General features: G+C 39.9%; 1 protein-coding gene across 1 annotated transcript; it reads right to left on the minus strand.

Moving 5' to 3' along the window:
• Positions 1-279: 279 nt before the first annotated feature.
• On the minus strand, positions 280-8,903 carry LOC115750390 (DNA-directed RNA polymerase II subunit RPB2). Its single transcript, XM_030687706.2, has 25 exons — positions 8,462-8,903; positions 6,909-7,130; positions 6,535-6,825; positions 6,172-6,369; positions 5,705-5,769; positions 5,536-5,622; positions 5,338-5,458; positions 5,201-5,245; positions 4,982-5,119; positions 4,759-4,831; positions 4,543-4,619; positions 4,341-4,448; positions 4,141-4,257; positions 3,810-3,965; positions 3,628-3,735; positions 3,433-3,558; positions 3,267-3,344; positions 3,089-3,184; positions 2,880-2,995; positions 2,718-2,787; positions 2,593-2,646; positions 2,367-2,510; positions 1,902-2,201; positions 999-1,421; positions 280-764 (listed from the first exon to the last, which is right to left on the minus strand). The coding sequence occupies exons 1-25, from the start codon at positions 8,714-8,716 to the stop codon at positions 645-647; spliced, it is 3,588 nt and encodes a 1,195-aa protein (XP_030543566.1). The 5' UTR covers positions 8,717-8,903; the 3' UTR covers positions 280-644.
• Positions 8,904-13,055: the final 4,152 nt, after the last annotated feature.

Below are 13,055 nucleotides of genomic sequence, written 5' to 3' on the forward strand. Positions count from 1 at the left end.
CTTGTCTTTTTCTTTTTTCCCTGTTTCCCTCCACTGGCCTCAAGCGAGAGCAGCCTTTGCCAGATCGGGCAATAGCCCACAAGCCAAAGCGAGAGCTGACCAACGAAAGAAAAAAGAAAAAATAAATAAGCCAAAAGAATATCAAGATGTTATTAAAAATTACTCATGTCAACACTAGTCATGTCAATAATTTCTGATCAAAATTGACCGGATAAACGCAATTGACGAAAATATTTTAAGACTCAATTGACATAATTATAAGACTTAAAACTGAATTGATAAAAATGTAATATATTTCAAGACTCTTTTGATAAATTTCCCCAAGTCTTGAATGTAAGGGAAATTTTGTCTTCGCTCGGTAGATTGATTGAGCTGATCATACAATTTCTTTTCCTAGGTAGAATTTAGTCTTTTAGACAAACAAACAAGAATTTACTTCAAACTGAACACTGAGGCCTTCCGTTACGGGGACATCTCCTTACCGAGAAGAACCCGAGTTACTCATTACAGATAATTAAGCAGAAGAAAACACATGAACTTCTGCGTCTGCTTGCAGTGAACTGGATTTTCAGACTTATATAACGGACAAGGCCATAGAAAACAGTAGCGCTTGCCGAATGAAATGAAATTTCGACGCCCCGAGTTCAGGCACCCTTTTTCTTCTGGTCTTTTGCTGGTTTGATATCCTTGGTGAGCATCCTCGGTGCTATGGCCATGGCCATAAGCTCTTGGAAGAGCAATTTACAAGCATAAGGAATGTGAACCTGCATAGAGAGAATCAAATCAATGGCGTTATCGTGACGACTAAGCAAATATTATTGCCTTGGACAAGTTAGATTAGCCTCAGCCTATCCAACTACAGAAGCATGTGCAGCCTTCACCCAAGCCAACAGAGCTTAAATCTAACGGGTGACCTGATGCTTTTGACTCCACCCTAAACTTAATCAGAAACAAGAAATAAGCACCAAATGAAAGCACCAAATGAAGGCAACACACACCTGAACAATGTCGGTTTTGTTTTTGCAACCTCTGCACTCGAAAGAATTCTTCTTCAGGTTTGCGATGGCAATCAATCCACAGCGTTCACACACGTGGACTCTATATGCATCGCTTTGGTCGAACAACCTCTCTTTGAGAAAATGAGCGGCTCCATGAGCAATCATGCAATCTCTTTCCATCTCTCCAAAACGGAGACCACCATCTCGAGACCGTCCCTCGGCAGGCTGCCTTGTAAGAATTTGCACAGGACCCCGACCACGGGAATGGATCTTATCATCCACCATGTGCTTGAGTCTCTGATAATATGTTGGACCCAGGAAAATCATAGCAGTGAGCCGCCGGCCAGTGTGACCATTGTACATTGTCTCGAATCCTCGCATCTGATACCCACATTTGTGTAGAGCTTTGCTGATGTTATCCACCTAAGTATCAGATTAAAGGATTTAAGTGTCAAGTCTTGCTGTCACTACTAGAAACAAAGACATGCACAACTATGCAATTATGACCAACTTCCAGCATGAAAAATGGAGCTTGAAGGCCTAGGATTAAGGCGAACATTAACAAGTTTATATTCCGACCTAACACCCCATATCAACAAGAGGTTAATCCCCATAATCACAGTTTTTAACCAAACAACTGAAAAATGTCTCTTCAGATCATGTTGGGAAGCCAATTGTTTTTATAAAAAAAAACATATGTCAATGCAGCTTGAGAAAAGTAGTCCTATCACTGCCAAATAGAAAATACATATGATATGCCTTCACCTCCATATTCCCTACCTAGTTAGTCCATGTGGTTCTTAAAACGTCGTATCTAAACCGCATCAACTAGCTCCCTAGATTCTAATGAGCATTTAACAAATCTAAGCCAAAACAAAAAGATTAGGAGACATCAGGACTCACAGTCACATCTGTGAAAGGAGTAGCATCTCCTTCCTTTCCCATGTGAGCAGCAACCTTGCCCATAATACACTCAATGAGCTGCCCAATTGTCATGCGAGAGGGAATAGCATGTGGGTTCACGATTATATCAGGTGTAATGCCTTCCACAGTCCAAGGCATGTCTTCTTGCGTGTATGTCATGCCTACTGTTCCTTTTTGCCCGTGTCTACTGCTAAATTTATCCCCAATTTGAGGTATTCGAACAGATCTCACTCTTACTTTGACAAATCTCAACCCATCAGCATTTGTCGTCAGCAGAACCTGCATTCGCCGAAAGTAAAATAGGGAGATCAAATAAAAACAGAAGGTTTGATTACTGCAAGAATCTATATCGAAATAGTCAACCAACAGGTAAGCAATCATTAATGTAAAATTGAAAAAAACAGTACACTAAGCCTGTATCATTGAAGTCAACGCAGGCCTCACCTGATCAACTATCCCAGTCTCACTGTGCCGTAAACTAATGCTGTGATCACGCCTCGAATAACGTGAAGCTTGTCCCTGAGCATCATCCTGTGCAATTGGAGTGGTTTTTCCAATAATGACATCTTCACCTGAAACCCTTGTTCCCTATCACAGAGAATTGAATTAATTGAAACCTATCTTTAAAATCAAAACCAGGTTGTTATCTAGTGGATCTGCAAGTACTCACAGGAGGTGCAAGGCCATCATCATCCAATTTATCATAGGAACCATGCCTCATGCCCTGTCCAATGAAGGTTAGATTCCACTACTTCCAAGATAGGAAACGATGAAGAGCACTCAAATGGTTCTCACCATTGTATTGGCTCTGTCAGGACGACCAAAGTCCTCTTTGACCAGAGTCCCCATCTTTTTCTCCTCATCCCTAAGAGAATAGATTTAATGCAAGATTAAAACTAACTTGCGGATAATTGAAAGCATCAACAAGTCTAGCACCATGGTGGGTAGCAACTTTACCTGTATGAACGGAAAAACAGAGATCGGAAAAATCCACGATCTATTGATGACTGGTTCATAATGACGGAATCTTCTTGATTGTACCCAGAATAGCAAGCAATGGCAACAATGGCATTCTAACCAAAACAAGGTAGGAAAGGTGTGACAAAGCAAAAGAAGGTCATCACGAAGGAAAAAGATGCATCCAGCTTCCAAAACTAAACGCTTACAATGCCAGCAGGAAGCTGCCTGAAGTGAAGGTGCTCCATAGCTCGTGTAGTAACAAGAGGCTTTTGAGGATAGTATAGCACATATGCCAATGTATCCTGAGAGGTTAACATGTTTTAAGCAAGAAATCGATCATATTACGGAAACAAAAAATCAGGAAAATCTGGAGTGGAAACCCACCATCCGAAATTGGTAGTTGGTGACGTAAATTCCCATGGCTTGCTTTCCCATTGCTGATTGATACGTATTACGTGGAGACTAGCACACCAAAAGAAAAACCCCCACTTTAAGACGAATTTCTTTGATTAACTTTCATAAATGAAGTTAAATGGCATGACTGGCCTACCTGGTTATGGTCAGGGAACGGTATGATTGAAGCACAAACACCTAGGATCAATGATGGATGGATTTCACAGTGCGTGTAAGTTTCAGAATATGCCTCCTCAGGGTTAAGCCGTGCTTGCACAAGGTCCTGAAAAAGATGTTGGGCATCACTGAGATGTTCCACAACATGCTTATTCTGATAAATTTAGCCACTCACATTAATGGTCATGGAAATCATAGTAGTTTCTTCCTCCTCAGTATCAATATACTCTATGAATCCCTTTGCCACTAAATCGTGCCACCCCACATCGTCCGGGCCCCCTTCCTGGAAAGCAGATGACAGACTCAAAAAAAGCACCGTGTTTCAGGCAAATAACAGGTTCACTTTTGAATGCTTACTCTCTGCTGCAATGCATGTATATCCTTCTTCTTTATTAGAAGTTTTTGTTTCTCAACTATAAACAATGGACGACTACACCGTCCATAATCAGTGTATATCCTCAGTTCCTTCAATCTGATATCTCTGACGACCCCAACTTCAGTATTGACATCAACCTGCACAACGTGATAGCCCATCAGCACCAAGAGAGAACTCTCACAATCTCTTCAACAACTAGCATCTAGATATCCTAATCATTACAAGAACATTGAAGAACACACTGCTGATCATGAAAAAGCCTGACAAGAAGTACTCTTTAAGCACTATACATAAAAGATATCATGCACACACCCGTCTCCTTAACCGTCGTAAAGTTTTCACCAACATATCAGGGTCGCGATGGATGCCAACCCAGCAACCATTAACAAAAATTTTTGTCGCTTGAGGGATGACCACAGGAGAAATTTCCTAACATGAAAAAACAATAAAATTCGTTAAAATCCTAAAGAAAACGCAGAACCAGATCAATCAGCAAAAAATACTTTGACAACCTCAAAATTCTCTGTGCCCCATTCTTCCAAAAATTCCAATATGGGATATGCCGCTGAACCGACCGTAATATATACCATCAAAGCAAGATTCTTTACCAGTCCGCAAGCCTGATTAACGTATCAATTGAATTAAAAGATGCTATTAGATAAAAGACTATCTTCACAACCAATATAGGAATCTGCTAGTAGGCAAAATACTCACTTGTCCCTCAGGAGTCTCAGCAGGACACATCATTCCCCATTGAGAATTGTGCAGCTGCCGTGGCTTCGCCAATTTACCTGGAGAGAAAAACAGTTAGTCATGGGAAAAAATATGAGAAAATCAAGCACATGCCAATGCCATGATAACTGTCGATAAAACATTCTCCACAGAAAGAACAATCTGCAGAACTGGAGCTCCCAGAGTGACTAACTTTACCTTCACGCCCTATTGGTGAATTTAATCTTCTTAAATGTGACAAAGTTGAAGCATATGTTAACCGATTCAGCACCTGCAGACCAGTAGAATATCAATAAAAGTTTCCCATCAACAGCACTAAGGAAAAAATCCTCATAATTGTAATTCAAATAGAATGAAACATTGGGTGTATTAGCACAACAAACTTAAAAGGCATTATTTGAAAAAAGAAAAAGCAATAAACCTGTGACACTCCAGCTCTCGTTCCCGCAGCATTGGCTTGTCCCCAGTTCCCTGTGGCAAGCGAATACTTAAGACCACTAGTTATGGTCTTCGCTTTTATTGCAAATTGGAGGTTGACATCCTTTCCATTGTCAACACACTGTAATTCAAGAACACCAGTAAGGACACAGAAATGACATGGCCAAAATGTGGTTCAGTAGAAGGGGATCCAGTAATTAACCTTCTGCACATAGCCTCTAACATCCCTCGTCAATTTTCTAAAAAGCTGCATCCACCAAAAGGAAAATAATCTTAGAACACAGAAAAGATACTAGACCAGAAAAGGAATTCCAGAACAGATACTTCCACAGGACTGACCATTCTGAACAAGCCTCCAAGTAAGGGTCCAGCGAGATCTAGCCTCTTGTTGCCATAGTGATCACGGTCATCCTCTGCCCTTCGACCAAGAGCACATAAAAGAAGCCGATGGATGATGTATCTGGTGCAAGCAGCAGACTTACTAAGCACTTGCTGTGTCTCCATGAAAAATTACATTTTGAGGAGAAATGAACCTACCCAAAGTAATAAGCTTTTTTTGTCTCACAATACTCTTCAACACCAACATGTGGAAGCATTTCTTTCTGAAGGATCTCTTTAGCATACCTGTGCAAAGAGGGACATAAGTCACCAAAATCCTATCAAAAGTTAGGCTGGCTGAAGCTAATGTACTGTAATTGCCACATACTTTATACGTTTTTCTCGAGTCACACCAACTGTTGCTCCTCGCTTACCAATGTAGTCCAGAGCAACCTACAGTTAAAGGAAGGCAAGATCTTGTCAAGAAGGCTGGATAACTTGAGCTGGAACTGAAAGACGCGACATATTTCTTGGTAGACACAAGAAAAATGTGGTTCTTAAGCAAGGAAAAAGATGTAAAGATATCAATACTCTGGCATCAAGAAAAATTGTTGCATCATTCACTGGAAAATATAAACAGATACAACATCATAGAATCTTGTATAGATAAAATCAAAAACTGTATATAGAAAAAATCGGAAACCTATAACCAAGAAAAAAGCTCATGGTTGATAATTTAGAAACAGAAGCTCATTCTCTTATCAAAGTTGAAAATAAAAAAGTCATGCCTCAAGGCAACAGACTCACTCTCTAATTGCTTTATCCCAGTAGAAGAGGCGACAGACGAAAAAATACCTGTTGATTTTGTATTACAAATGCTTCCTCAAGAGAAGGACGAAGCAACTCCATCATTTGAGTATCAGAAAAGTCGTAACATATATGCTCCAGTATGTCCTTATCAGCAACAAAACCGAGAGCTCGAAACACAATTATTATAGGGATCTCTGTCCGAATATACGGAAGAGTTGCCCGAATATATTGCCCTGAAGATCCCTGCAGTTTTTCAATTACAACAGCCACGCATTCAAGCAGTTAGAAATGAGAATTAACCAGCGCACCTAACCCTGGTGTTGTAAACCCCAACCCAAAATCAAAAAGATAACCCAACCCCCAAAAAAGGGAAGCAAAAACAGCAGAAGAACAGAAAGATTGCCTTACCCCCTTGGCACTTGTGCGAGAAAGCATCCGGACAAACATTGTGCTGGGCGGCCTATTTTGAGATTCGGCCATTGACCGAACTTCTGCCACATAGGCATACTTATTTGGCTGCCTCTTCTTGAACACATACACATGGTTGGTGCTCATCTTCTCCTGGGCAATTAAAACCTTTTCACTTCCATTTATGATAAAATAACCCCCTTGGTCATAAGGACACTCTCCAAGTTCGGTCAAATCCTTCTCTGAATTCTGGTATAATGTGCAATAGCTTGATCGAAGCATTATAGGGACCTAATATCAATGACATCAAAAAAGTTAACATGGGCTACTTTCCAAGATACAATATCATCATTTCTAATATCCACATAACAGACCTTCCCAATAAAAACTTTTTGCAAGTCCTGAGGTTCAGTGAGTTCTTCACCATCATGTCCCTTCTTAATAACTCTCATAGAAACATCAACATACAAGGGAGCTGAGTATGTCAGATTTCTCAATCTTGCAGCTTTGGGAAACAAGGTTGCCGTTTCTCCATCTGACTCGGTCATCATCGGCTTACTCAAGTATATTTGACCAAAGTTGATTTTATATATGGTCTGCAAGGCCAACAAAAAGCATTAGGAGCCACGCAAGATGCAATTGCAAAAGGATACCGGTTAGCGAACTTGACTAACATGTAATCAAAACAAGCAACTACATGAAGTCAAGCTGTCAAGTCAGTTTTCCATCCAACTATTATCAACTAGCCAAATATCACTGCTCGGAAATTTCTCCTCCCTCATTAATTCTTTGACATTCATCCCACCAATGTCATTGCCATTTAAATTTTTGTAAGGATATGTGTCTCATTAATATTACAGAAGGAGAGGAGAACATCCTTTTCCATCACACAAGAGATCCATATCTTTTTGTATTCTGTGTCTTGGATGAATCCAATCAGACAAATGATATTTAAGGTGGTCTATGACTATACCATTGATAATCAACAAGGGCCTGGTATATAGAATTTCGTAACATTGTTTCTTTGCTTGGTTCGCACATGATACTTATCCCTCGAACATTACTCGACAGATTATTCTCTCTGACATGACCTGCTTCGGGGGAATAATATTGCTTTGTGACTATGACCAGAGTAATATGCAAGAACTTCACGATGTTAAATGCTACATGTAGAATTTGCCACCACCTGGTAATATGTCGGAGTTTACACCACAAAAATGACAAGACAATATTCATCATACATATGTAATTTTGAACAAATATCAATCCTTTTGGACTTAAGAGAGACAACAAGCCTGAAATAAATAAACTTTAAAATATCCCAAACGAAAAAGAAACTCAATTATTGTTCCCTTTCATTCATCTAAAGTCCCGACTTCTCGAATGGTGCCATGTACAACGGGAATTTCAGCAACAAAATGAAACCAGTCCTTCCACAAACAGAAAATGACAGAATCCTTTTGCCATGAGAGCACCTTCCAGCATGCATATCCTCTTAAAATAAGCTAAACTAAGGTTTATCAAATTCTCAACCGTTGAAGACCATTGTCAAACTACTGAGCTAACAGATAACCCCATGAACTGATGTTATGAAACTAAGAACGTTCAAGTTCAACAACGTGCCTGACAAAACTCAGATAGATAAGGTTTCTGAAGCATTTCTGACAGCAAGACTCGAGCTGCAATCAAGAGCAGCCTATGCAATATACATAGTTATAATTGTATTCACTGAAGAGTGGCAATCGCATAGAGTTAGACCATCTCCAAAACCACAACTCCAACACTTCCATCCTTAACGAGCCGTCGCTGACCTAAACCCTCCCACAGGTGAATCGAAATCGGTCGAACGGCCAAACGAAAAAAAGGCGCAAAAAAAGCTCACGCTCATTTCGACGGAACAAAAGCTTCTCCGACACAAAAAACCGACCTCGGCGAAATCGGGCTGGTGCCCAGGATTGTGCTGCGACTCGGGCCGAATCTCGATGTCCGCTGACTCGTCGACGATTTCCTGCATCGTGTTCTGGATGAACTCGTCGAAGGAGTCGAGCTGCTGCCGCACCAGCCCCTTGTCCTCGAAGTAGGCCGAGATGACGGCCCAGGCGTCCTCCTGCGTGATCTCGGCGTCGTCCTCGTCCTCGTCCTCCTCGATGTACGCCGGATCGTGCTCCTGGTCGTCCTCCATGGGGTCGCGAGCTCGAAACCCTAGTTGTCCTTCAATTTTTTTGCGCTTCGGATTGGGCTTGTGTTAACGGTCCGAGTTCAGAGTGAGTTCGTTCAAAGGAGCTCGATTCTTGGGGGGAAGTTCTTCGCAGCTCAGCTGTCGCTCGCTCGCGATCGTGCGCAGAGAGACCACGAGTCCCAAAAGTGAAAACAGCGCGAGGTGAGCGGGTATTTATAGACGGCGCGGCGCTTGTGGAGACGGACAGAAGGTCAACTATTCTGGGAAGGGCGGTGGACTATACCGTGCCCGGTTTATTTTGTGGAAAATATTTTTATTTTAAAAGTATTATTTTCGAAATTATATTTTCACAGGAAAAGTGATTATTATTTTTCTAACTAAAGGGATATGCACCACCCCGTATATTATAAGTTTACACAACCTATTGACCAAATTTTAAATAAGGTTTTGCTGAATTAAACTTTCATGACGTGCTTAATTCTATTTATTATGATATGTCTTGAGCATTTTTTCCTTAAGGTTGAAATAAGCTCCCTAATGAAAAAAAAAATAGTTTAGTTTTTAGGGCAAAAGCCACATAGAAACCACAAACTATGTCAAAGTGTGACGTATTTACCGTAAAAATATTTTTATGACGCAAAAAATTCCAAACTTATGCTTGTGTGGTGCATTTATCTTTCGTCGAAGTTCCGTTAACGAGGACTTTTGAAAATCTGCATACATAGGCACTAGAAAGCGAACGATTTTGACATAACGCTCACGTGACTTAAATGACATGAAAACATTATTGTTTCGACTAAAAACCATCTAACAAAACCTTAACGAAGGGTAAACATGTCGCATAAGCATAAGTCTTTTGGTTTTTTATATCACAAGAAAAAAATTTAAGTTAAATGCGACATTGTTTGAGACATCGATCCTTGGAAAAAGTGCTCTATAAATCGATTATACTAGATGAATAAGATTGTGTTAGGCTTCGCTTATTTGACAAAAAATAAACTTTATCGAAAAATATTTTCAGACAATTAAAATGACCACTTTCCTATGCTTGATTGCATTTTGCAAATAACATGAGAGTCATTTTATGACATTTGTTACAAAAAAAAAAATTACCAAACATGCATTTGAGAACAAAGTCTCAAGGGTCAAGAACCGAGGATTGGGTTCACGTGCTGACTTGGGCGCAGGAGCGGGATATCCAGGCATGCCCGCCGGGAACCGAGCACAAGCAACGGGTTCTCGGGCCTAGCCTCTGTGGACCACGAGCCCGGCAACTAAGGAATTAGGTCTAGCCTTATCGAACTAGGGACGGGTGCTAGTGATTCGGGCGTGAGAGTTGGGCACCAGAGCATGGCCGCATCGGGCCCGACCTCGAGGGACTTGACCCTAGCCTCTATGTACCTGGACTCCCGTGCGCGGGAGCCGGTTAACCGAGCATGGCCGCTCCGAGGATCTTGGAACCATCCGGATCCCGTGCTCGGCATCTCTGGAATTGGGAACAGGCATTAGGTCTTTTTATGCCCAAGCAACAAGGTATAGTTTTTTCAAAATGAATACTACTTTGTAGAAGATGAAATCATTCCTGAATTTAAACATATCTTTTTCGTTAATTATGAAAAAAAAAATTCTTCTCATTCATTTTCTCGGGTACAAAGAAAATGTTTTCCTACAAAAAAAAATTCTGCCAAATAAAATGACTCAAAGAGGCCTAAGGATTTGCTTTTTTTTTTTTTTTTCAATTGATGACCGTTTGAACTTCTTGTATAAACTCTCTAAACGACCGTCCAAAATCCCTCCCGCTTCTCATTGGACGCACAATACTCTCATCGCTGGACGCCCGCTTCTCCAACGATGACCTTTCCACAGCAAACCGAAGGGCATTTTCGAATGAGTAAGTTGTGATCTCTCTCTTTCTCTGAATCAAACGGCGGGAACGCCCTTGCCTCGTCGCCGGAGGTCGGCCAGGCCGGCAATCCTTGGACAACCATGCCTAACCGGCGGCTTCCCACCTCTCCTCTCTCTTCTCTATCTATTTTATCGGGGATTTGATATTTCCTCTAATATCTCGATCACCGTCGTCTTTGATGGGCGCCTCAAATATCCCTATCACCACAAATTAAGTCCAATGACCAACCTAGTGTCGATATGTTGGTTCCCATCATCATCCCTATTTATATATTCAGTAAGAAAGATTCAATTGTAAAAGGCAAATAATGTAGAGACAGGCTTCATTTGTTTCATCGAAAATAAATAAATAACTTTTTTTTAAAATTACTTTTATAGTTTGAAATAATTAATCAGCAAAAAATAATTTAACTATGGCCAATAATAGACAAAAGTACACTAGGGTACCAATATTTATGTATAGTACTCACTTTAGTGCCAATTTTTTTTGGATCACTTAAGTGCTAATTTTTTTTTTTTTGAAAAATGATTATTTCAAGGCCAACTCCGATGAGCTTCACTTGAAATCTGACGTGGCATCTACCTGGCTTGCCGAAGCTTCCAAATTAGCATTAAAAAAATCAAAAGTTAAAAAATAAGCTAAAAAAATAAAATATTTAAAAAAAAAAGAAAAAGAAAAACTTGTGTTGCATTTGTTGACGCCTAAATTTTGACTAATCTATTTTTTGCATAAAAATTAGAACTAATTTTAGTTCTAAATGAAAATCATCTCACATATTTATTTTTAGCGTACATTGCATTGGCATATAATTGGGCAAGCAGAACACTTAATTTAGCATGCGTCTAGACCAGGCACGGGATGGAAAAATACACCGAGAAGATTTGAAACTTCGGGGACTGTATTACAAATACTTAAAATTTCGGGGACTGCATTGCAAATACTTGGAACTTCGGGGATCGTATTGCAGATACCAAAAGAAGATGATGAAGGGAAGATGATGAAGGGAAGATGAAAATGAAAGGTGAAGAAATGAAGATGAAGAAGGGAAGATGAAAATGGAAGGTGAAGAAATGAAGATGAAGAAGGGAAGATGAAAATGGAAGGTGAAGAAATGAAGATGAAGAATGAAGGGTGGAGAAATTTGGCTATAAAAGAGGGAGAGTTCTTGAGAATTGAGGAGGAGAATTTTGGTGATAGAGAAGGTAGAGAGCTATTGAGAAGAGTTTTAGAGAAGAGTGCAAGAGAATTGAGAGAGTTTTGAGATAATTTTTGAGAAGAATTTTTAGAGAGGAAAAAGAGAGTTCTTGAGAAAAATCGTAAGAGAAAATTTGAGAGTGAAAAGAAGAGTTTTAGTCGAGCATCATCTTCGACGAGTCCCGGCACGTACTTCGCCTCTCGCCATCCAACAACGCCACTGCTTGCCTTTTTTCGACGATAGCCACGTTCTTCCAACTCCGAGATCTTGAAGGAAGCCATAACGTGTACGTGAGTAAGATTTTGTGTAATAGAAGGTAACTCTTTCCATCTCGATCTACAAAAATGTAATCGTTTGGTGTGAACATTTGTTTGTTTATTTTAGACATGTCACGTGTCCCAAAATTTAGCATTATTACATGTTAATTTATTTTTATAAATACTCGTGACTGGCTGCGTTTTCTTTCTTTCTAAATCACCCATGGTGTATATCGTACAAAGTTCAATGTTTTACATCCCCATAAAAAAGAAGAAAAAACCAAAAAAATTGCATCTTTGAATTTCAAGTAAAATCCATCAAAATTGCCAAATCAAATATTTTTCATGAAAATGGTACCGAAAGGGCGTTAGAGTAATCTAGCGTAATCAAATCCCCGAATTCAAAATCTCTGGTTCGCGGAAATAAGATAGTTTTCTCCCGCTATTTTATTTAGGTTTCTAATCAACCTACCGAAAATGATTAGTGGCGACTCCAAATTCAAATCACATTGCATGTTAATTATTTGAACCTTAAGTTGCGATTTGGTATGGACTTGGGAGAGTCCGAGTTAGGTTAATTAATTAACCCGATAATCCATTAGCCCGAAAATTAACTCGTTTATTTTTTTAGGTCGCGACAGCTTTGGCGACTCATTGGGGATCCAAAGAGGACTTAGGCCGGATAATTTCATGAAAAAGAAATCACTTGATTTGGTAAACTTTGGTTGAATTCTCATTCTTAGGTGTTAAATGTTTTTGCAGATTGGGAGTTATAAGGGGAGGAGTGATCGGCTAACCCTTTGTTTTGTGTGCTTGGTGAATTGGAATTGTGATTTAACTTTTGAATTATTGAAGCGGTGTTTGCCTTTAATTGTTGTGCATGATTTATCGTATTTGCACTACATCGCACACAACCCGTGACCGGACCTGGGTTACACTAATAGTTTTAAGATGGTATTTAGATGGTTCTTTAACCTTGGCGGT

The sequence above is a fragment of the Rhodamnia argentea genome, chromosome 3 (assembly GCF_020921035.1).
Source record: "Rhodamnia argentea isolate NSW1041297 chromosome 3, ASM2092103v1, whole genome shotgun sequence".
Taxonomy (NCBI): Eukaryota; Viridiplantae; Streptophyta; class Magnoliopsida; order Myrtales; family Myrtaceae; genus Rhodamnia; species Rhodamnia argentea.